This window comes from Bacillus rossius, chromosome 5 (assembly GCF_032445375.1).
Source record: "Bacillus rossius redtenbacheri isolate Brsri chromosome 5, Brsri_v3, whole genome shotgun sequence".
Taxonomy (NCBI): Eukaryota; Metazoa; Arthropoda; class Insecta; order Phasmatodea; family Bacillidae; genus Bacillus; species Bacillus rossius.
The window spans coordinates 71,304,975-71,330,189 of NC_086333.1; the positions used below are offsets into that span (position 1 = coordinate 71,304,975).

General features: G+C 36.0%; 1 protein-coding gene across 1 annotated transcript; it reads left to right on the forward strand.

Moving 5' to 3' along the window:
• The first annotated feature begins 1,776 nt into the window (after positions 1-1,776).
• LOC134531995 (ATP-binding cassette sub-family F member 2) lies at positions 1,777-24,188 on the forward strand. The gene is made up of 13 exons (XM_063368107.1): positions 1,777-1,924; positions 2,186-2,382; positions 2,611-2,817; positions 5,875-6,063; positions 13,191-13,331; positions 13,629-13,755; positions 14,850-14,952; positions 17,477-17,572; positions 18,673-18,852; positions 20,679-20,819; positions 21,186-21,377; positions 22,484-22,687; positions 23,375-24,188. Exons 2-13 carry the CDS (start codon positions 2,196-2,198, stop codon positions 23,507-23,509), a joined length of 1,902 nt encoding a protein of 633 aa, XP_063224177.1. The 5' UTR covers positions 1,777-1,924; positions 2,186-2,195; the 3' UTR covers positions 23,510-24,188.
• Positions 24,189-25,215: the final 1,027 nt, after the last annotated feature.

The following is a 25,215-nucleotide window of genomic DNA, read 5'->3' on the forward strand; positions in this document are numbered from 1 at the left end:
CATATCTGAGAGCATCTTGTTCCCAGAGAAAAATGGCCATCCGCAATATTGTTTCCAGCAAGTAGAACAGGCAAGGGAACATCCATAGAAATATTGTCAAGAAGAGGCATCGAGTAAAACAAATATATAGGGAGAAAGTGTATGAAAAAATGAGTTCCAAATCTACTAGTAAACTAAGGAAAAATTTTATTTTCAGCTTTGTGGTTTTTTAAGTATTCATGTAATTTGTATCATTTTATCATTTAACAAATTACTCCGTGTTTAGGTTAAACTGTGGAAAACCGGCGTTAATTAAATTTACCCTATGATTTTAAAGTTAAACTTGTTGTAGTCACGGATATCACACCCCTGTGATACTGGGCCACGTTCTGTACTAGGGTCGGGGTTCAGGCCTTGTAGCGGGGGGAAAGCATTACTATCCGCACTACAATAAAAGTTTGCCAGTTTGGATACAGCTTATTTAATTAGTCCCTTACACAATCCCTTTATCATGGGGCTACCTGAGGCACAACACCCGTCCCTCCACGGAGTGAAGTTCGGCTGCGCGTGTTTCGGTGGGCAGGCGTCTAGTGCGGGCTACCCCCCGTGGTCTCGTGGTACGTTCGTGCGAAAGACTAACTATGTCCCCTTCGCGATGATGGCTGTGAAGAAATTATGTTAGAATGTCGGCGACTGAGGCATGAAGTCCGTCCCGCTACTTTAGTGACACGCCCACTGATAGGAGCAATGTCTAGTCATAAAAACTCTTATATACAATTAGAAATATTTACAATTATGTTTCGCGGTGTGTCACACGTAGTTCTAAACTCCCCAATTCTCACGCTTGGTCTCACCAGTCGCAGCTCTCCAACCCGGGCCTCCGCGCACATCTGCCTTGTGCCATCGCCAGATGCCAACTGCCTTCCCTGCCGCGCGTCGCCCCTCCTCACCGTCCTTCCCCCACTCCGTGACACGCGCAGCGCTCAGAGAGATTCCGGGTGTTGGCCTCGGCTTCGTCACCCGGTGGACAGAGTTATTAAATATCTGACATATTTCTTGAAAAAACATATAATTATTAACACTACAAAATATATTGTAAAAAACATTAAACATATTACATATTTTGTATAGGTATGTACTTGTTCCATTGTAACGTTTCTAATTCACAATTACCACACTATGACTTAATACACTGCACGGGGCAGGGGTGGATCGGGGGTTGGCGCAGCATAACGGTATTTATGAGCAGGGGAGACACTTGGGTCTATGTTAAATTTTGCTTTACAGTTTTTATTTTACCAAACATTTCTCGTATTACACTAATCTTGTATAGTTACACTTGCATAATATTAACGATCAAAATGTTAGAAACACAATTACAAGCAAGGGCCAGACTAGTTTTTGAGGCTTCTCTTCCCTGTGAGATGACACCGAGCAATTATCTCCTCTATCATCAACACCTGCCGAGCGACGTCCACAATGTCTCCTCGGGGAGACTTTCCCGCGTCAAAATAAACCACTTTTTTGGTCTAATCATAACAGATCAATTTCAATGCGTTTATTAATGATTTTTTTTAAATTACATTATATAAATGGAACCATTTATGCGAGCAAGTAACTCATAATAGCTTTAAAAAAATCCAAAATTCCAAAAACGTTGCAATGAAAATAACTTTTTTCCCTTTTTTTTTCTTCATAAATTTCTATGGCATAATTTTAATCGATTTGTACGTTATTTTCAATAAACATTATATTTATGAAACATTTGCAATTGTTTTAGAAATAATATTTTACAACGAGCATACAAGCATTCTGAGTATTTTACAACTGGTTTTGCCATCTAGCGATATTGTTCTTCTCTTCTCACGGCATTTGTGCGCGTGAGTAAATTTGGTACTGAGGAGATTCGACTTGTAAAATTTTAGTAAATACTCACGTGTAAAAGGTAATCTTTTATATTATTTTGTTGTTTCATGTGATAATAAGTTTATAATGTGTTTTTAATGTAATTTTGTTCCCATTATTAATGTAAAGCAAGGAAGTTTACCTGTTATAGAAGGGTAGGGTTGGCGAAGTCTGACGTTTGCTCTTTTGTGACATAATTAGAAATTTACTGCAACGTAAAATTCTTCCAGCCTTATACATTTATTTATGTTCGATATTATGATGTTATACTTTGAGAAGTAGTATTTGTTCTTTGTTGAAGGTCATTCAAAATGCCGTCAGATGCCAAAAAGAGACAGCAGCAAAAAAAGAAGGAAGCTGCAAAAGCAAGACAATCTGGCCGTAAACCAACCAGTAACAAAACTGAAAATGGTTCATCTGAGAAAGATGCGAATGCTCAACAAAATCAAGGAGAAGTAAATGGAACTTGCGAAAATGGAATCGAAATCAGTGCTGAAGGTATTTAATTTTTTTTAATTTTAATTTTAATTAGGATTTCGATACTAGGCTTGTAATTAAGTTGCGGGGGAAACTGTATTGAATTAAGTTCTTGTACTTGAAAGGTATTGCTAAGACATACCTAATTAATAGTATTTCATAGAGCTTATTGAGATTTTATGTACATTTGTGATATCTTTGGTGAAGTTCTCTGCAGTAGTCATTCAATTGACTTTGTGTTGTTTCCAGAGGCCCTGTGCAGGAAGCTGGAAGCCGATGCAAAGCTGAATGCCGAAGCACGAGCGTGCACTGGCAGCCTGGCTGTGCACCCCCGCAGTCGGGATGTCAAGATCGATAACTTGTCCATCTCGTTCCACGGTCACGAGCTGCTGCAGGACACTGTCCTGGAGTTGAACTGTGGTCGTCGTTACGGCCTGCTGGGACTCAATGGATGTGGCAAGTACTTCGTCGTGTGTTCGTTTGGTCACGCAGAATTTTAACTGGCAGTGTTCTGGGAATTCTTTTTCGGTAAATATTTACAATCGCGGTAGATGCCAAAAATAATGCTAAAAATCCGAAAATACTTTTATTCTATGCACTTTCACTTCCTCTTTTCAAATCAACCGGCGGAGATAAGAAATTCCAAATACTTTAGGAGATATCGAATTTTTTAATTTCATGATATGTAGAGTCGCGGTAGATGCCAAAAAAAATGTAAAAAATCCTAAAATACCTTTATCATATGCTCTTCAACTTCATCTTTTCATTAAAAGCGGCGGAGATAAGAAATTCCAAATACTTTAGGAGATATCGAATTTTTAAATTTTGCAATACAAGACCTGTGGAACCATTCGAGCGGCGCCATTTTTGTTATTTTGCCGTGTTCGTGAATACGTGAATCGTGAATGCGTAATTAATAAAATGGTTGATTAGGTCAGGTCAGTTACATTATTAATACTTTCAAACTAAGCCGACATTAAAAATTATTTTGTGAATTAATTTTAATGGCTGTTTAGTTTTAAAATATTTATAATGTAACTGACCTGACCAAACAAACCCGGACAGAGGGTGAACAGTAAACTAAAATGGTCGATTAGGTTAGGTCAGTTACATTATAAATACTTTAAAACTAAGGTGATATTAAAAATAATGTGAATTAATTTTAATTATTTTTTAGTTTTAATTTATTTATAATGTAACTGACCTTACCTAACAAACCCGTAACAAAGGATGTACAGTAACAACTCACGTAATTTTTTTTTGTTACTTATTACTTGCGCAACAATATCAAAATAACAAATAAGACTTTAAAATTAGAAACGTTAAAAACTCACGTAAGTTGGAGGCGGTAATTAAACACCGTTTTAAACAATAATTGAACTAAATAATCACGTATTAGTTCATTTGAATTCTGGCCTATCACGAACAATCACGTGACATCATTATCCAATAAAAAAAATAGATACTCGTACGTAAACAAGAAACAATGGTGCACGCAGGCCACAGGAATGTGCTGGTTTTGTGCTGAAATTTAAAAATTCGATATCTCCTAAAGTATTTGGAATTTCTAATCTCCGCCGCTTTTAATGAAAAGAGGAAGTTGAAGAGCATCTAATAAAGGTATTTTCAGATGTTTAGCATTTTTTTTTGGCATATACCGCGACTCTACATATGATGAAATTAAAAAATTCGATATCTCCTAAAGTATTTGGAATTTCTTACCTCCGCCGGTTGATTTGAAAAGAGGAAGTGAAAGGGCACAGAATAAAAGTATTTTAAGATTTTTAGCATTTTTTTTGGCATCTACCGCGATTGTAAATATTTACCTCTTTTTCTCTCTTTCTAGCAGGGGTGCAACAACTAAATTTCCAAGGGGGGGAATCATCGATCCCCCCTATTGAAGCGGGGGGTCCAGGGGTCCTCCCCCGGGAAAATTTGTATTTCAAGGTGGAAAATGGTTCTATTTAAGCAGTTTTATTTCTAAAAATTGATTACACAGCACTTTCTTTGCCCCCGTTTGCCCCCACTTCAAGGTTTCAGAGGGGGGGCAAAATACCCTTGTCCCCCCCCCCCCCCTTGTTATTGCGCCCCTTTTTTCTAGGAACCTAAAATGATTATATAATTTGGTTTCCTCATTCCAGTCTTAAATTTTGTAATAAATTGTAAAGCTTGTAACTGCTTGAGTAGCAACTGATAAAAATTGCTCTTGATGCAGTGTGTCACATTTTAAATCCAAATCCTTCATGCATGATTTAAATTTACGCGTACTGAGATGGTATTCTAAAGGTTGTGGTACCTGTTTTGCCGGAGATTATTAGTAATAAACTTAACTCACAATGCAGAAAGACTGCTGCCTATAAAATATATTTTGCTTTTTTTTTTTTTTTTTTTTTTTGTCGTGAACCAGCATGCATCATTCCATACAAACACAATCGAACATTGAATGTAATGTGACTGCCATGATCCTGTGGTTGATGTTCTTCTGTTTTCTTGATGCTAGTTGCAATTTGATCATGTGGTTCTCTGAAGATCCTTAGAAATGTAGCTTAGGTGTGACTATTTTCAAAAAGACAGGGACCTTAATGTTAGAAATTAACGGCTGGAGGTAAGACTGTTTTCTACTTCTTTCCGTTCACCTCCATGCCCTCTGGAGCTTCCACCCGTGATCTCTCCACTATTTATATTTATTTTATATCATTATTTATAATTTTATATTGAACAATATTGAAATATAATCACTAGATATGGTAAACAAATTAGGGTAGAAAATAGCCTAGGCCCCGGCTGTAACATATTGATGTAGAACCTTTCCTTTTGGAAACAGTCTCAGCTACTTTATATATACATAAGGATGTATGGAGTACCACGTGATCAAATTGCAGCTGCCATTGAGAAAACAGTAGGGTGTCATGGCAGTGTCACATTCAATTCAAAATTCGATCAAGTTGCAGTTAATATCAAGAAAACAGTAGGGCGGTAACAACTATCAAGGCAATATCTCGTGGGAAACGGTCTTGGCTGCACTATTAAGGTGCAATAGCAAGCGCAATAGGGAATAAACAATCAGTTTCTGCACAGGTTACGTATGTTAATTTGTCTTCATAGCTACAACCACGTAAACTCCTGTAACTATTAACCTGTAACACCACACTTGGCACACATTTTGCGGTAAGGATGTAGTGGCGTTAATACACCTTTTAATGTGTGAACGTTATGAACATAATTGTAATGCAACAGTCTCCTGCCTCGGAATAACCACCACAAAAAGCTAAGTGGAAAAAATAAATGATTTTGAAGGTTTTTTGTGTTTTGCTTCGTATAGGGACAAAAGATTCTTTGCTAAAATTTTTTGGGTCTACAATACAGTAAATCATAAATACCATAAATCAGCTAGTACCCGAGCCTTTGGAGTTTGATCTAAAAGAGGCGACTTGATTTGAAAGGTAAATACGGGTTTCTGGAGTGCGACAATGTAGAAGCGGAGACTAAATGTGATGTGTTGACTGTGGGCAGGCAAGTCGACGCTGCTGTCCGTGCTGGGCAACCGGGAGGTGCCGATCCCGGAGCACATAGACATCTTCCACCTGACGCGGGAGATGCCGGCCTCCGACAAGACGGCCCTGCAGTGCGTCATGGAGGTGGACGAGGAGCGACTGCGGCTGGAGAAGCTGGCGGAGCAGCTGGTCGCCTGCGAGGACGACGGTGAGTCGCTGGGGACGTCCGCCGTCTTCGACACAGGTTGGACACCTGTATTTCGCGAATACATTTCGTGTCAAGGTATTTCACAAAACACTGTAGCTTTTCCTCCTGTGGTTTATCGGCTGAGGTCGGTGAGAGGTTGTCGTCCCGCTCTTGACGGGGCCCATGAGAATGTGGTCACCGTACTGCCGCACCCCCACAATTTGCCATGCCTCTTAGAAAAAGCTACAGCATTTTGTGAAATACCTTGACACGAAATGAAATCGCGAAATACAGGTGTCCCTATTTGTAAGATGAAAACCATACAGGCGTCAGTCACTGTCTTGCATTTTGCTTCAGCGGCAGCATGAAGTTAGCCACAGCAGTACTACAGGTACTTGGCCTTCTTCGAAATGTTAAACTCAATACATGTGGGGATTTTCCGGTTACCGTTCTCTACACTAATTTTCCGTAACCAGCGTGCTTCGTGATACTGCCATGTCTGTCATGCAGCCAAGATACATGCATCTGAGATACCTTCGAAACATAAGCCACCCCAATTAATCCAGTTGGTTTGTAAACTATTATTATGAATTAAACCTGTGTCTTAATGTTTGCTAGCATATTCAGCATTATTATTTTTGTTGTTTTTATTTTAGAAAGCCATGAAAAATATTATTTGTATAAAAATTAAAGTGTTACTTGTAGGTATTATTCATATAATTAGTTTTCAGTTTTAAGTTTGAAACAAGTTGCACTAAAAAAAAAAGGCAGATTGACAATAATAGATACTAATTTATAAAGTAATAGATGCTAATTTTCAAAGAAAAAAATAGCTCATTTTTCTTGTCTCTATTAATTGAATATCCATTGTCATTAACTGTATTACTGTTTTTTATTTTATAGCCATTTTAAGATTCTGAAAATTAAAATTTTAGTGGAAAAAATGTTGTGTAAGTTGGGCAAACCTGAAAATATTTGATCCCAAACATTTTGACGATGAGTTTATGGAGTGGAAACTGCAGTTTAAAATTATTTAATTAGTAGTAAATTTATTCCATATTTACCAGACATTTTCTGGTGCCACTTTTTCTAATTAGAGTAATATACATGATCTCTGTTGAAACCAAGCCACAGTTAGAAAACAAATGTGTTTTATGACTAGTTGAAAAGCAGTTGTTCAGAGAGCATTTTCGGGTGAATACGGCATATCTGAATCTACTGGTGGCTTCCTTTCACTCTGCTCTGCTTTGAGAACTTTCTCATTTCACAGTCTGTTTCAAATACTTTCTTATTCAGCTGCTTGTTGTGGTTGACTAGCCATGCTTGTCTCTTTTTTTTTTGTAATTTTTTTACAGCTTAGTGATTTGGGTGTTATATCATGGTGGTGGAGTATACTAAGTTCAGCTTCCTCTTTAAATTCCCATTTACTTAGATAGTTACATATGCCAAACAAAGTTTTGGTTTTTACATGTTTAAGAATGACTTAAAACAATTTGTGTTTATCTTTTTAACTTGCTTGTATTCTTTTAACTCAAGTTTTGATGTATTTATGGATGTACTATCATATTGTTTTAGTTTATTTTTAGTTATTTTAACAGGTGGCATTCATTAATAACCACTAGGTAATTTTAGAATACATCAATGTTTGTCTTATTTATTGTTCAGAGAATTTTTAAGGCTATTTAGTGGGCTATAAAATTATAAATATTCTTACCTTATAATGGTCATGAATTAGGAACGTGAAACCCAGTATCTTAGATCATACCATCATGCCACTGCTGGCTTAGTCTGTGAGAATTTTTTTTTAAATACAGAAAGCCACAAATTCCCTTGAGTTTGAAATTGGACACTTTAAAAGCCAAACTTCTTTTGTATTCAGACTATTTTCACAAAACCACAAAAGTAATATACTATAATCGTATTTCTGGGAAATGTGGATAAGATAGTGGTTACCATGGCAGCAAATATAGAAAAAAAGGGGGGGGGGGATTCAACATTATGTAACTATGTTCTGCTTACCCTGGGGGGGGGGGGGGGGGGTATTTTTACGAATTCAACCTATTTCATATGACTTAATGGGAGAGGAAAGTCTATAGTGCCATAGAGTAATGAACTATAACCAAAGGCATTACATTACATCATTTATAAAAAAAAATAGTTTGTGATGATTTGTTACAGATTTTTTTTCTACAGCTTGTTTATATATTTTTCTGATTTTTTTCCGTTTGGGAAAGGGCAGTTGTTCTCTTTCTAGTGTCATAATGAACAAACAAGTACTATTGATGAGCTAGGAGAACTTAGTCACACTAGTTATTCCAGGCCTTTCAAGACCTACAATTTCGGGAACAGATTTTATAGCTAAGTACAAAGTTGCACTAGACTTTGGAGGTTGGATTTCAAATCATAAAGTATACCCATTATACCAAAGTGTCTGATTTGTCACTATGTTTATTGAGGAAATAAATATTAACACTTTTTAACATTTTAGCTACTAGTGAAGAAATGCTACATGTTTCTGCAAATTCAAAAATTTAACAACCACACAGTGGAACCTTGTGGAACCTTTTAGCACAACATCAGTTGTACATTTTCGGAAAGGCCATGTTTAAACCATTTAAACCAGTTATTCAGCTATGGTTCATTAGACTCTTGTTTACTTTAAAAGAAAAAAAAAGAATTAAGTACATCAAAGAAAAATGTTTTGATTTTTATAACTTTCCTGATCTAAATTGAGCAAAGGAAAAAAGTACAGTAGGAGTAGGCAGTGTTTAGTTGCACCTCTCGTTACAGAACTACAGGTTACGTCAAAGTGAAAAAAACTGAAGGATGGGTCACGAAAATCCTGAAATAATCACGGTGCTGAAATTCAAAATGCTTTAATTTCTAGCTGCGTTTTGCTTACTTGAATTAATTTTTTTAAGGGGGATTAGGCCATGCCATCTTGGAGTTTTCCTTATTTTTGCTATAATTCTAATTTTGAACTATTATTTTTTTTTTCAATGTTTTACCATGTTTACAAACAGGCTCTAGTCTGTAAGCTCTGCGAGGAAATAACTTGATATTTAGCATGGTAGACTACAACTATCATGATAATCATACTTTTTTACAAGTGTTGAATTCAACCAGTAGCCAGAGCTTAGGCCAATGCCATGTTGACAAAAAAAATTTTGCACAGTATTTTATTGCACCAATATTAAAATATTTAAAGCTGCAAAGTGGTGAGGCTTAATCCCCCTTAATACTTCACTTCTGTTTTTAGTATAAATACTTGTAGCCTATCTACTCAAATTAAGTGGGAATTATCTCTGAATCAGCATGTTCCTGTGAATAGTAAATCTGTAGAATATTATGTTTACTTTTACTCTTTGTATATATATAAAGACCCTGTGACATAAAAAAGTTGTTAGAAAATCTTATCAAAAGGTATTTTAAAAGGCCTATAATTGATTAATCAGACTCCCCCTCAAGTATGTTTGCTTTCTTAAAATATAGTAGTGCATAGTACATGTTTCCAAAAATTACTGTACATGTGTTTACATAATTCTCAAATTAATTTAAATTAACTGTTTTCATAATGCAAATTTAGCACATGATACAAAACATGTAATAGTGTTATATCTAAGACCAATGTAAAATGGTAAAAAAAAAAAAAAAGTCATTTTCTGTGAATAAAACAAATTGTTTCGGTGTAAAATTTCTTTTAGAAAAATAAATTGTTTCATTAAAAATATATAAAAATTTTTGTCATCGTAATTTTACACGTAGCCTTCATATTTATTTGATGAAAATTGTTTTATTAATTAAAAATTTATCAGTAACAATGGTTTTAAGTACAACTATGACACCTTACATTAAATTTGGCTTACTGAGTTTGTGTTGCCACAGATTAAAATTCTCAAGATTATATTTTATATACTTTTGTAAAACAAGTCAGAAACTGATCTGAAACACATGCTTATTTAAGCGAAGATTAGTAAATTAAGTAAATTTCAACTACTATCTCAGAAAATCAGTATTTTTTTCTTTCTTTTCCTGCTGCAAACTAGTGCCCCTCAAAACACATTGCCAGCATTACCTCCTTGTTTTCCACCTCTAAAGATGTGCATTTGTCACATTATATTGCTGTATGTTGAGAAGGCACATACACTGGCAGCCAGGCTTGGCACCTATCTTTGTAAACCTTATGCAATGCTCGAAATCTACAATGTTTTTTCACTTGACTTTTCTTTTCCAATCCACGAACACATTGCACAACTTGCACATCATAATGCCTTTTCCTTTATTGAATATGTAAAATCCTTCATCTTTAACTGTTTCGAAAATATTCACAATTTTATGCATTTTACACGCTTCATGCCACAAAACATTAACGGAAAACAATCGGAGGATGCCGAAGAGATACAAATTACATATACTTGGAAATGTTAAAGTACTTAATGTCCTAATCTAAATAAACTCGTAGAACATTTCGGTACCACTAATTCAATATTTTATATTTCATAACTACCAATGCCATCTGCAATTTGTCCGGAAATGGCTGAAGTTACGATTATCGCCCCTCTTTACTCTATGGATGCTGCAAAAAAACAAAAGTGTGTATTATTGTAAACAACATTTTGTGCATGTTTCAGAATAATTGATTTTTTTTTTTTTTTTTTTTCCAAGAATAAAGTTAACTTCACACAAATATTGTGATTATTGAATTTCGTGAAAAATTATGGATTAGGCGTATCATTGCAAATTCCATTAAAACTAAATGCAGTATTGCTACTAAGTAAGGTTATTTGTATTACACATCTTGTGCAAGTGATTTTTGTAAAATTTTGCGATTTTTTTTCATTAACTAAATTTTACTACCCCTACTTATAAAATGAGAATAAACAACAGTTTTATTTATGTATTTTCTATCAAATTAGGAATTCCTTCAGAGAATAGGAAGCACGTTCTATGAGAGTTCTAATGTTTTTATGAATACAAACTGTAAACTGTTGGTTTATTTTCTGGTATAGTAAATTGTAAATTTTTATGCCCATCAATCTAGACCATTTTTGAATTGCTTGGTGTTATGTTCTGCTGTCCTCAATTTTTTAGCATTATATGTTTGAATATATATTTTTTTGTTAATATTTTTTTTTAAATTTATGTATGAATAATTCACATATGATAGTCAGGATTTTAAATTTAAAATTTTGTTTTTCAATGAGATTAATTTTACTCATTTTTTGTTATTGAATACTGTAGTCTTTTTGTGTAATTTATTTACCCCAAATTACTTAACAGGAGCTTCTGAGCTGGCTTGCTATTTAGTTAATGTGATTGGTGTATTTCAGTTGTAAATCTAAGATTATATCTAGTTTACCTTTGAGGTTTTAGATATGATACGATCGTTCAACTATAAATTAATACCTTCATCATATTTTGTACTGTCAGTTTCTGAAATTTATTCAATTACTTTTAGATCTATTTAACACAAGTTTGTTAGCTTGTTAGTAAAGTTGTATTAAAAAGAGTAAAACAAAATTATTTTTTTATAATTTTCTTTTTGTGTACATGATGTGCAGATATATAGACAAAAAAGTTCACCATATATACAATAGCTAATGATGGGCAATGGAAAAGAGGGGAACTAGTAATGGAATTTGGAACAGTAAGGATTTTCCTGGAACCATCTTTTTTTTGTGAAGTTTTGGTAAGAGAAATAAAGAAAGATTTTTGATGTAAATCTGTTGAAATTGATAAGGAGAAATTCTGCTTTCAAAAACAAATAAAGCCTTAGAATATTTGTTTTATTATTTTTTAATTGTCTTTTTATTTCAGGATTACACAGCGAGGTCGTTAGACATTTAAAAAAAAAATTGTATGTTGAGAAATTTATTGACCATGGTCTATAGTAAGTGATACGATTTCAGTCTATCATAAAATACCAACTTAAGGATGAATGAACAAAGATATATTTAACTAGGTTTTTCGGAACAAAGTCCACTATACCACAATGTAACCTCACTGTTTAAAATATATAATTAGGTTATTTCAGTTGTAGAAAAAAGTGCCAACATTAAAAATTATAGTACACAAAAAAAAACGGTATAAAAACAACAAAAATCACTCAAATTTCCAACCACACAGTGTTTATGTTGTATCTTGTCTGGTGGTTTTTTTTTGTTTTTTTTTTTTGTTTTATTATCGTACTTAATTTGGTTGTTTGTTTGCTGACCCATCAAGTAGATGCAGAGGTGGACCTAAAAATGTGGACCCAGAAGCTTTGTGCAGACCTGCCAACTCTCACGATTTTGGTGTGAGGCTCACGATTTTAAGGTCCATCTCACGCCCTCACGCTAAAATAGTGTTTCTTCACGATTTTTCGGGGCCCCAAGATTTTGTTTGTAAAAGTTACAAAACAAGTTTTACGAAAGCTTACAGTAACGAGTTTCCATCATTACTCGAGTCACGTAAAGGAAGCAATTTTGCGTTTTGTAGCGTGTGCCGTGCTGATTTTTCTATCTCACATAGTGGAAGAGGAGACATTGTGAAACATGTAGCTACAAAAAAAAACAACTAACACGTGAAGTGTATTGCTTCCAATAAAAAAATTAATTTTGCTGTGAACAGTGATAATAGTGTTACACGAGCAGAATGTTATTTTACATCTTTTTTAGTTGCGGCCCTGCATGATCACTACACGACAGCGCTAAATTATGTTCAACTAAATTAAATCTGCAACCTATATTTGTTAAAATAAATTTTGAAGCAGAGACCATGTAACATATGGACAGGTATGTCACTTAAATTTAAAGATTTTCATTTGTTTTTTTTATTTATAACCTGTATTTATGGGCCTGAAAATTTTTATCAAGGACCTCATGATTTTTTAAATTTGAATGTTGGCAGGTCTGTTTGTGGTTTGTTTTTAGAAACAAATGTTTTTTTCATCCCTCCCCCCCCCCCCCCCCCTCCCACCTCAGAAAATATATTTTACCTGCAAGCTGCGATCCCTCAAGCAGCTGCCCTCCCACCTTGGCTCCACCGGCGAGTAGAAGGAACGCAGTGAGATGTGAATAAAACAATGGAACGTGCGCGGAGGTTCTCGCGGGAAGCTGTCAGGCGAACCGAAGCGAACACGCGGTGTGTGTGTGTGTGTGTGTTTGCAGACTCGCAGGAGCAGCTGATGGACATCTACGAGCGGCTGGACGCGATGAGCGCGGACACGGCCGAGATGAGGGCGGCCTGGATCCTGCACGGTCTCGGCTTCAGCAAGGAGATGCAGGGCCAGAAGACCAAGGACTTCTCGGGTACGTCCTCCGCATTAACATTACGTTGTTTCCAATTCTTTTTATTATGTGCATCTTTTTTTTTTGTTGAATCTGCATCCTCTTCATTGAATGATCACTGGCCAATAATTACAATATGTGAAATGCCATGAAGTAGCAAATCAGGAGTCTTTAAAAAAAAAATAGTTAAATAATTAAAACTAATTTCCCTGAAACAGTATAAGATTACATAAAATTAAACTTATATTCTTTGATGTGAGAATATTGTGAGTGCTGACAACTTGTATGCCAATAAAGATTGTCTCGTGTGGCCCGCAGGGGGCTGGCGCATGCGCATCGCCCTGGCGCGCGCCCTGTACGTGACGCCCCACCTGCTGCTGCTGGACGAGCCCACCAACCACCTGGACCTGGACGCCTGCGTGTGGCTAGAGGAGGAGCTCAAGACGTGAGTGGCCCGGCGGGGACGGGCTAGCGACACAACCGAAGTGACGCCGAAACACTGCGATGCTAGTTGATCCGCTACCTAGCACCGAAATGCTAGTTGCATCACGGGATTAAGCAGCATTCAACTAGAGGTGGACGGGAATGTCATTTTTACTTTGCGACTGGATTCGGTCGGTAAATATATTGGATTTTTGGGATCAATATCGGGAGCAAACGCATTGAAATTATGTCGCTTAACGTGGCATACAGAAAAAAAATATATTTACTATCAAAATATGCAAATGTCATGCATAAACCATCCACATTAATGGTCCAAATGATCTTAAGTTCATAAAAAAAAATAATGAAGCATAAAGAAAAAATAACAACACGTAATGGAAATAAAAACAAACATCTCATGCCCTATCTTACTTCAAATTTTTGTAAATAAATGCTTTGTCTTCATGTTCATTTGGGGTTTTGTTATTGATGCTTTTGCCAGCACTAGAGAAAACATGTGCACTGCCAACCTCTGTCGCAGAGTGGAGCGTTGGGTAGTTGGGGCATCGAAGGCTGTAACACATAGTTCATTGGTGTTTTGCAGATAACAGCGCTCACCAGGGCCGTATTTATGGCAAAAACACAAAGACGTGTTACGTAGTGTATCAGCACTTTTATGATCTAGAAACATTGAATGATGCTTTGCTATTGTAAAATTTGTATCTAAACTGTTATTAACATGCATTAACACTTGCTCAAAAAACCTGGTCTTGAAAAACAGAAATTTGATTTTTAAAGCAACCGTATAAATTAAAAATATGAATATTTATGGATATTTACTTATAAAAACACTATACTTAGTTTGTCTCTTTCGTACTTTTTGGGTAGTAAAATAAATAAACAAAAGTTTTGTTTGTTAAATCATTCCTAAAATATACAAAAACAATTGAATTTTAGTAAAAAAAGGGTAACAAGTTTACCAAAAAAAGTTTTCTCATTTTTTGTAATGTCCTACTTCACTTTTTAGATCACATGTTAGCTTGATGAGCAATTGGATGATCTTAAAATGGGGTTTTATTTATAAAGGGTGACTGCCTACATGTTTTCTTGTTTCAGGTACAAGCGTATCCTGGTGATAATTTCCCACTCACAGGACTTCCTGAATGGTGTCTGTACTAACATCATTCACTTGGACAAAAAACGGCTAAAGTATTACACTGTAAGTACAATTATTCCAGACATCAAATGTTTAAAACTTTGCTCAACTTTCATGAACCTTTTCTCCACCTTACACCCCTTCCCTATTGTTTCCATTTTATTGCCTAGTGATGCAGGAGTCTGCAAAGTCGAACCGAGCTGGTTTCAGTAATAATTCTGTCGAGTTGAGTCGAGTCCATACCTAGGCATGTACGAAAGTCACGTCAATATTTTTATTTGTAAAATGGCAATTAATTACTTGTGAAACACTAATAACTTTGTTATTTACAAGACTAAATTGGTCCGCTGTTTTAATTACATAGTCAAAGATATGAAAATACAGTATGACATTTTCGTTTTTGTGTCTAACAGCAATTTTATTGATTGCCGCTGCAGTAGAAAAAACTTAAAATTCCATACTTAAAATATATTTTTGTGTCTACTGTATTGAAAATCTATGGTTTACAGCAGACCATTCAAAATTGGTGTCTCTTCCAGTATTTTGGTATGTTAATAGTGGAATAAATGTTTTTCAATTTTAAAACAATGTAATTATGCAAAATTAACTTAACTTTTAGAATACTGTGAAAATATAAATAAGCTATTATGCTCAGTGACAATAGGAAAAATTCAAAATTGAAACTTTGTCAGCACAACGGAGAAATTAAAGCCAGGCAATCAAAATTATACTTCTTTTTTCCCTGGGCTACTGCTTAAAAATTTAGTTTGGTAGCTCCAGTAAAAGGGTTTCATTATGATGCAAAAAAAATGTGGTTTATGCCAAATTTGAGTAACTTTATTCACTAGGCCTTTGCAATTCCATAATTTTTTGGTTCTGGTACCCTTAAAATACTAGACCCAAAACCAACTTTTCAAATCTTCAGTTTTGGTTTCAGGTATTATTTTGTTTGTTTTTGTTGCTTTGCATAACAATATGTTTATGTGAGACAGGTAAACACACATTCTTTCGATGTTACTAACTTCTCGCGATGTAATAACACAAAAGACAAGATTTTGTGGTTTTATTTTAAGGCCATTATTGTTATTGAAAAAATATGACACAAATGTTTTTTGATACTATTTATTTCACCAAAACATGTCATTGTGTTAAATCATGTGCTCGGAACATAAAAATTAATCTGCTAGTACTGGTGTGAAAAATATACCATCATAGTGTGAAAATGAGTTAGTAAGATCAAAAAAGAGTAAACAAAAAAATTTCCATCGCACACGTTTTTGTATAAACTTCATGATGAATAAATTAAAGTAATTTAATTTAATATGTTAAAAGATTACATTTTTGGGATTTGAGTTAAGATTTGATTAAAAATACTGTTTAATTTCATGATAGTAGTTGCCTTTTAGTGCTTAATGGTGTATTAACCTACATTTCAGTGTAAATGGTTTAATAACTGACATTTCTGTATTGAATGTTTTATTGAAATGTTTTTCAGTGTTATTTCTGGTTTATCGCAATTCACCATATTATCTTGTCTCTAGTCATAGAGTATAGTTACAGTGAATTCAGGGAGGGATATGAATGGAAAGATGCTATCTTAATTTAAACAATTCATAAGCTAATATTAATTTTGTTAATTTTTGTCTGCATTAGAGCATAGTATATTAATGGGAATTCCTAAGTTCATAGTGACTGGCTGCTACATTAGTTTTCCCTTTTGATTTCTGCTTTAACTATGAAGAAATTTAAAAAAATATCACAACAGTCTGTTATGGCTCAAATACAATTTATACAATATGGCATTTTTCTGTTTGTTTCATATTTTGGTGATAGTGGTTTTTGCTGGTTAGAATATTATATTTTGTGCCCGTTTGTATGTTAGTCTAATTACAATATAAACAGACCAAGCAACCGAAACATATTGCGTTATAAACTGTTGATCATAAAGAACAAATTACATTTGAATCCTAAGAAAAAGATATAAATTAGTACCAAAAATACTGAACTAGAAAATTATTATTATTTTTTTTTTTTGCCATCAGGATTTTGATGCTAAGCAACAACTGGCCTACCTGTTCCAATACTTAATAAAGTTTTAGACTCCTCCTTTATGTGTTTTTTAATGATTTTAATAACCAAATAATGGCCCAGTTAACCTCTTTCAGTGTAGCACTATTTTTTTTTGTTCATAAGAACCAGAATTGAGAACCAAGGTATGTGATGTAAAACCAAACTGGAACCGAATCGACCAATAAAAACCAGAACCGCACAGCCCTAATATTTATGCACAATATTACCTATGTACTACGTTAAATAAATGCTAATTTTAAAATGATGTCTGTGGTATCTTAAAGAAAAATTTACAAAGAAGTTTGTCGAAATGTAAAATTTTAAAATCTTGGCACTACCAATCTTGCTTTTTTTAAATTGCTTTCTCTTCCGGTCTTTTTATTTTGTGTTTGTTAGATTGCTGCATGTTTTAGTTCCGTGAACAATTGGTGGGGAAATGTACTCTGTGTATTATCTTGTCGTCCAAGCATAATTAATCCACAGAGTTGCTACATGTCTCACCATTTGCTTGCCGCAGGGTAACTACGAAGCGTTTGTCCGCACCAGACTGGAACTTTTGGAGAACCAAATGAAACAGTACAACTGGGAGCAGGATCAGATCTCCCACATGAAGGTTTGTGCCATGCTTGTGTCATGCTTTTTGAACAGTGTGTAAGCTTTCATCCCAGTGGTAAAGAGCGTGAGGGGTTTGCGAGACCATTTGGAGGTCCTAACTTTGTCATTGTGCATAATCCTCCAATATAAAACTTTAACTAACTGTGTCTTTGAAGGAAAAATACAGGTTATCCTTTCTAAGAAAATTACTCATTATAAATTTTTCTCTTGAATTTTACCTTATGGCCTAATGTATATTCATCTTGCCTATAGCATTTACAGTGCACTAAAATTTCCACTGTAAAATGTTTTTGAAATGCATCATCATCATTCTTAAAATTTATATTTTTTGTATACAATTTAAACTTGGAGCTCTTTTTTATTATTATTATTATTATTATTATTATTATTATTATTATTATTATTAAAAAAGGGGGTGCTTTGTGAAACATTGTTGTACTCACCATGAAAGAGTGTGGGCTATCAAATGTAGTTAACTCGGCACTTGTTAGAGTGCGCGTGTTGCATGCAATCGACGAGCTATCAATATTGATGTTTGACTGTGCGCACACTCTTTACTGGAATCAACAAACAAACATTTATGATTCCAGCTAGTGCTTGGCTGGCTACATTTTTATAAGTGGTATATAGCCGCGACGAAGAGATAAAGTTTATTAACATTTGAAAACGTCTTTAAAAGAAAATTTACACATCAGACAACTTTGCATTTCTGCTAATTAAATAAGTGGTGATATCCGAATGAATATTAGATTTCGGCTTCGGAATACATTGTTTTATATGGGAAAACTACCTACCCGAAGCGCTCAGAATCTTAACAGCAGGACCAAAAACATCATGTGACATTTAGGCGAGAATTTCCTCCAAATTTTGATGCCTTAAAGTAATAACTGTGATAATTACGCGATAAAACACGGTATTAAATCTAAACCATCGAGGCTATTGTAGTATCTATTGGTAAACAATTGTGTAAGAAGTTATTTAATTCATAATGTTGAGTTGAACATCAAACTAGTCGGTTCAAATTCAAAAGTTTAGAATACCTTCAGGCCCCTAACATGAAGTGAAAAAGTGTCGGGCAGTGCTTGCCTGTGTTCCCAGAACTACATTGCGCGGTTCGGCCACGGGTCGGCCAAGCTGGCGAGGCAGGCGCAGAGCAAGGAGAAGACGCTCGCCAAGATGGTGGCCCAGGGGCTGACGGAGAAGGTGACCAGCGACAAGACAGTGCACTTCTACTTCCCTTCGTGCGGCACCATCCCCCCACCGGTCATCATGGTGCAGGTGTGTGGCCAATCTTGTTTTCATAGCATGAGCTTTTCATGTTATTGAGTTTATTTTTATAAATCCTGTTTTTTTTTTTTTAATATAAATTAAGTATAAGTCAGATATTGTGACATGTTTTGACTGAAAGGCCTCCATCTGCTATAGCATCCTACATAACCTCAATGTGTGGCATTGGAAGTTACCCAAGGACACTATAACACATGAAAGTTTCAGATATGTCGGATCGTTTACATTTGCTGTACTATGTTATTATGTATTAACCAAAGGATTAGTATAAATTACTATAGAGACATGAGAATATATTGCCCTTTATAACCAAACATAATATGTTAAAAGGAATTAAAACTTATTGGAATAAACCACTGGGAACAAATAACACAAATATCAGATTGGTGCTGGTTGTAATTATAGGCCTTTGTAAAAACAACAATGTAAAACAAACATCGACAAAACAATTAACATATTAACAAATGTTATTGAGTATTATATATTAAAGTAACGAGCTCGTGAACAACTAGGTACGTACCAAGTATTTATATTAGATTTAAGTAGAAACAGGTTAAGTTAATCAACAAATATTATTAAAAAAATTAATTCATCAAACAAATATTAAATTATAGAAGTCTTCTTATAATTCTTTCTTCAGAATGAAAATTAATTGCCGGAAATGTTCCAAAGTGTAGAAATCAATATGATTTCGTTGATTCAAGTTCAATAGTAGAAACTTGCATGATGATCACGCAGAAATTGAAAACAGTTACATAACCTTAAAATAATAATAATAATGAAATTTCTGGCCTTTGTTTTGAAGAGGTTAATTCCCAAAAATGAATTTAGATTCCTGGAACACCAAAGCCAGGATGAGGCCCATGACTCGAACCGCTATGGAATGAAACCACAAGAATATTAACCTCCAAACATAAAAAATAATTATCATGGAATACACTTTTCCCACAGACGAAACATTTACTCACCCAAAACGGCGGTAACAGATAAGTTATTACATTTTGTGGTGGTTTTTACATCCGCACCAAAAAATTACGTGCCAAATGGCCGAAAAGAAATTGAAAAGGGCAAGGTAAGTCTTTTTCGTTTGACACGACAGAAATCATAGAGTTTACAATAAGTAGAATTATACAAACAAAACAAAATATTCATAGAACCAGTATTGTAGTAGTGTTTCCCTTACACATTTGATTATAATAGAAACAAACACATTTAAGACATTATTAATTAAATAGCTACACAAAACTTTAACATTAAGACAATGAAATATGTAAAGATAAATAAATATTAAATACAATCTTTGCATAAAAATATTAAAATTTATTTAACATGAAAGATTAAAAAAAAAAAAATGTGAATAAATTAATTACCTACTCATAAAATCACGAGTGCCATACCTAGAAACGGCACAATATGACACAAATGGTTCTTAATTATGATTGTACAAAAATAATACACCCGCCCCGAGAAGTAACCCTGTTTTCGATTTTGCGTAGTTTTGTATTAACAAATCCAAAATTACAGTATTATTTGATGTAGGACAGTGCTCTAAGAAAGAATCTTCAGAATCTTGAAAAAAAATTTTAATTTGATTTCAACTTTTCGATACTTTGCACACCCTTGCTGCCTGGGCAGTTTCATTGTATGTCGAGTTTTCAGATATATTGTGTATATTACAATTTAGTTGACTTTTTGTGCATTTGTTTAGTTTATTTACAACTTCATGACTGAGAAACGAGGGACTCTGCCCTTCTTGATGGCCGCAACTGCTAACTGGCAAGTGGCTGACGTGTGAATGTGTGTGTGTGTGTGTGCAGAACGTTAGTTTCCGGTACACGGACACGACGCCATGGATCTACAAGAACCTGGAGTTCGGCATTGACTTGGACACTCGGCTGGCCCTGGTGGGCCCCAACGGAGCGGGCAAGAGTACGCTGCTGAAGCTGCTGTGTGCGGAGGTGAGGAGCATGTTGACTGTAGCCATATGGGGAGTGGTCGTTAGATATTTAATAACCAGTGGTAGAGAGAGATGTATGTGCGTTTTATCACCTCTTCTTCCACCAGTCGTACCGTAGTTTTTGAATTTCCCCCCACCAACCCACGTTAACTTGGCGAACTAGCCACGATTTTGGATAATCCGCGGCGTTCACTTTTTTTCAGTCAGCATGGCTAATCTGGAGTCTGCCGTACTTGTGTGGTATTTTACTGACTTTTTGGGACATTAATTTTGCGTGTGCACTCAAATTCTTTAATGTTTTTATGTGCAATAAGTTGGGGCGGTGTGGAGAGCCAGGGCGGGCAGGTGAAGTGCGCGTGTGTGGCAGCTCTTCCCGACGGAGGGGATGATCCGCAAGAACTCGCACCTGCGCATCGCCCGCTACCACCAGCACCTGCACGAACTGCTCGACCTCGACCTGTCGCCCCTCGAGTACATGATGCGCTCCTTCCCCGAGATCAAGGAGAAGGAGGAGATGAGGAAGATCATCGGCCGGTACGGCCTCACCGGCCGCCAGCAGGTACTTGCCGGCGAGCTCCGCTAAGTTGTGACATAAATACAGTATCAGAACTTAAGCAGCCACGTAATATTCCTGTTATGTTTATACATTCGTGAGTTTACGTTTTTCCCTCGTGCATTTTAGATTATCTCCTGCTTTAATTATGCGGACTTTTACACGCCTAGGCTTAAATTATTATAAGTTTAGAAATAAAAGCAACTTTTCATGTTATAAAATATGTATATTTTGCGTTTTAAAATATTCATTGCCGACTATAAACGTTACGTTTTTCACGATGTTTTTAGGCCTACTAGCTAATCTTATCTACACGTAAAGTACCCACTCTATTTTTTTATTTGAGCAAATATATTGTGTGTTAATTATTATTTTATTGATATAAAACATAAAAAATGTAAACACGGGTCTTACGACACTGCCTTCAGTGTCGAGTTTTTTTTTATGTTTACGTTTGATTAGCTCAAGTGTTGTTTCTGCACGAATAGGATATAATTTCGATCAAAAATACATCAGCATAATATATAGACACGGCAGATCATTTCTCGTGGCAGCAGGACACTAACGGCAATGGCAATTCATTTCCCGTGGCAGCGGTGGGAAAAATTGGATGGAGGAGGGGGTGGGTGGGAGCCACAAATGGACGTAATTTGGCCTCGCTGGTTCTTACGTACAACTCGGTCGTAAGGACAAATTTTGGAGAACCGTGAGTGTACGTAGAATCGAGGTTTCACTGTAAATACATTAATTAGGTAAACTATGACTATACCAAACATTTATGTTTAAACATTTACGGTTACAGAGAGGTTACAACCAAAAAGTAACTTCGGAGTAAAATAAAAACAGAGTAATAAATAACAATAAAGCAGAATTAATACGCTACAGTAAAACCTCTCTCGTACGGCCCCCCGGTTCGTACGTACACCTCGGTCGTACGTACAGATTTTCAGAAACCGTGAAAAATGAGGCAAAAAATAAAAAAAAAATATGAAAAGTGTAAGAAATACGTTAAAGTTTATTAAAGAACAGTTGCAACCTGCAGCGGTTGTAAGGGAATCTGCCTGTCTTGTGGACACGAGCTACAGTGTGGTGTGGTGTGTGCGTGGCGGCAGGTGTGCCCCATCCGGCAGCTGAGCGACGGGCAGCGCTGCCGCGTGGTGTTTGCGTACCTGGCGTGGCAGGTGCCGCACCTGCTCCTGCTGGACGAGCCCACCAACCACCTGGACATGGAGACCATCGACGCGCTGGCCGACGCCATCAACGACTTCGACGGCGGCATGGTGCTGGTCAGCCATGACTTCCGCCTCATCAGCCAGGTGCCAATCTCCTTCGTCTGGGATCATTGTCTAGTTTTTCATCACTTTAAATCGGGACTTCTGATAAAACAGTCAGTAAACATAAATGCTTCTTAGAAAGAATAACGAGCTGTTGAATTATGCTAAAGAAAACTAAACCTAGCATTTACTATAAGATAACGTAATAAATTGTAAATTAAACTATTTATCAAGTGAGAAGGGCTACAACTAAAATAATGGTAAAATTCATATGCAGCATTTTATGATAAAATAATTTGTAATAAATTGATTTAAAATGGATACATTCAGAACAATAAAATTAAACTAGCGAGAATTTGTGATTTCAAAATGATTCAGTGAGAGAGCACAATAAAACAAATTTAATTAATTTTTCTTATCCATGCATTTTGGTACATTTTTTGCCCAAACATTAAAAGATTATTTTTTTAATTATTTGAATTACGTTTTGATTAAATGCTACCTAATTCCATGATATAATTTACATTTTAGTGTTATGCTGTGTTATGACATGCTTTTCGGTATTATTTCGGGTTTTTATTGCAATTCACCACCTAATCTTGTCCCTAGCTATCTCGCAATGACCTTACAGGAATAGCCTTCAAATAATAGTGGTAACAAGAAAATTAAATAGCCAATATGGCGTGAGAGACGGAGCCTTGATAGCTGTGGCCTGGGGCCTTGTTGCAGGTGGCTGAAGTGATCTGGGTTTGCGAGAACGGCACGGTGACCAAGTGGCAGGGCGACATCCAGACGTACAAGGACCACCTGAAGGCCAAGATCATAAAGGACAAGTCCAACAGCGGCAAGAAGACGGCCAAGTAAGCGCCCGGCGGTCGCGACGAGAGCCGTGTGTCGAAAGAGGGAGACGTGTGCTCGCCACGTGCCTCCGCTCAGAGGGTTGAGCCATCTGGGAAAGTGAAACATCTCCAGCTCCGATGATGTATTGTTTTTGTGTTAATTTCAGAAAAACCAAGCTGTGATTATATGGATTTTGATTTCATGTTTATTTATTTTGATGATATCTTTTGTATGCTGTGCATCTGTTAGCTGTCTTGTGTGCTGTTCGTTAGTTCTGTAATGAAGTAGTAACACAAACTAGTCTCGTTTTAAAATTTATCGGACTTTCAGTTTCTTTTATTTGGTAAATTAAAGTAGTTCAAATAAATTTTGGCTGTTCTTACATGAATCTTGTAATTTCCAATAAAACTAGCCAATCTGGGTGGGGGGGGGGGCAGGGGGGGGGGGGGGGGGCAGGGGGGGGGGGGGAAACTAAAATAAGTCATGCACATAACTTCGTTGGTTGCAATTTCTGGTTGGTGAATGTTTTACCAGCTCTCTCGGCTGTCTTGACATAGTATTTCGGTATTGTGTGCCACCTTAAAAGATGGCTGTACGTAGTCAGGTGTTGTCATGATGTTTGTTCACATGACTAACAATTTTGGTGAGCTATGTATGGAAAATAGTGTCTGTTGTGCACGTAATAAAGTGTTTTTGGATATTATTATTTTTTTTTACTTTTGGCCTTCTGTTTCCTTCCTTCTTTCCTTCCTTCCTTCTAAAAAAAATTATTCTGAATTTGTGATTTTTGTGTGTGAATCCTACTTCCCCATCCATCCCAGTTACCACTCTCACTCCTGAAGTGACAACTCACTATACCTTCGTTCCATGGATTAGGTAAATGGATACCTACAAAATAGAACATCCCAGCATCTGACGTGCACCCACAGTTGGTCCTGGCAGACACAATCTCTTGGGTGACAATCTGAGAACAAGAACAGCATCCACATCTGCCAGCTTAGGCGGTGGTTACAATTATTGCAAAACTAGATATAAAGACACGTTGACCCTCTTGTTAGCGGGCGCACTATGATTTGTTGCCAAGGTAGGCTTCACAGCTGTCTTGGGGCTTTCTACGTAGCCCAATTACTTTTCATACTATGTAAGGGGTGTATTTGAATGGTATATTGTACACATAGAATACTGTTCAATCTGTTGGTCGTAGTGCTGATTTCTTAAAATATTTAATTTGAAGTTAAAATTATAAATATGTGTGTTTTATTACTGTTAGATTTAAGTTTGTAAGGTTAGTTACTGATGCTTTTGTTTGTGAGCTAGGTGAAAAAGTGCAGTTTTCTACCCGAGGCAGGGTCTGTGTGTTGATGAAACTCAGAGGTTCCTAAACCATGGGCCACTTCCCCCTCGTGCCGGTAGCAGGGAAAAGGGGTGTGGAGGGAACGAGGCTGGCGGGGCAACGCTGCAACTAGTACTGCTGCCAGCTTCAGCACTTCCTCCCCCATTGGGTGGAGCAGCTTGGGATGACGCCATCTGCACATTCTGATGCTTTTTTTGAAGAGCTTAGAAAATCCGGAAAATTTTTTAAAATTTATAAAAAAAATTAATCAATCGAATTGAATAATTAAAATTTAATAACAGGGTGGCCAGCCAACCGGGAAATACGGGAAATAGCCAGGATTTCTTTAAAAAACCAGGAATACCTGGAATCAACCAGGAATTTTTATTAGAACCGG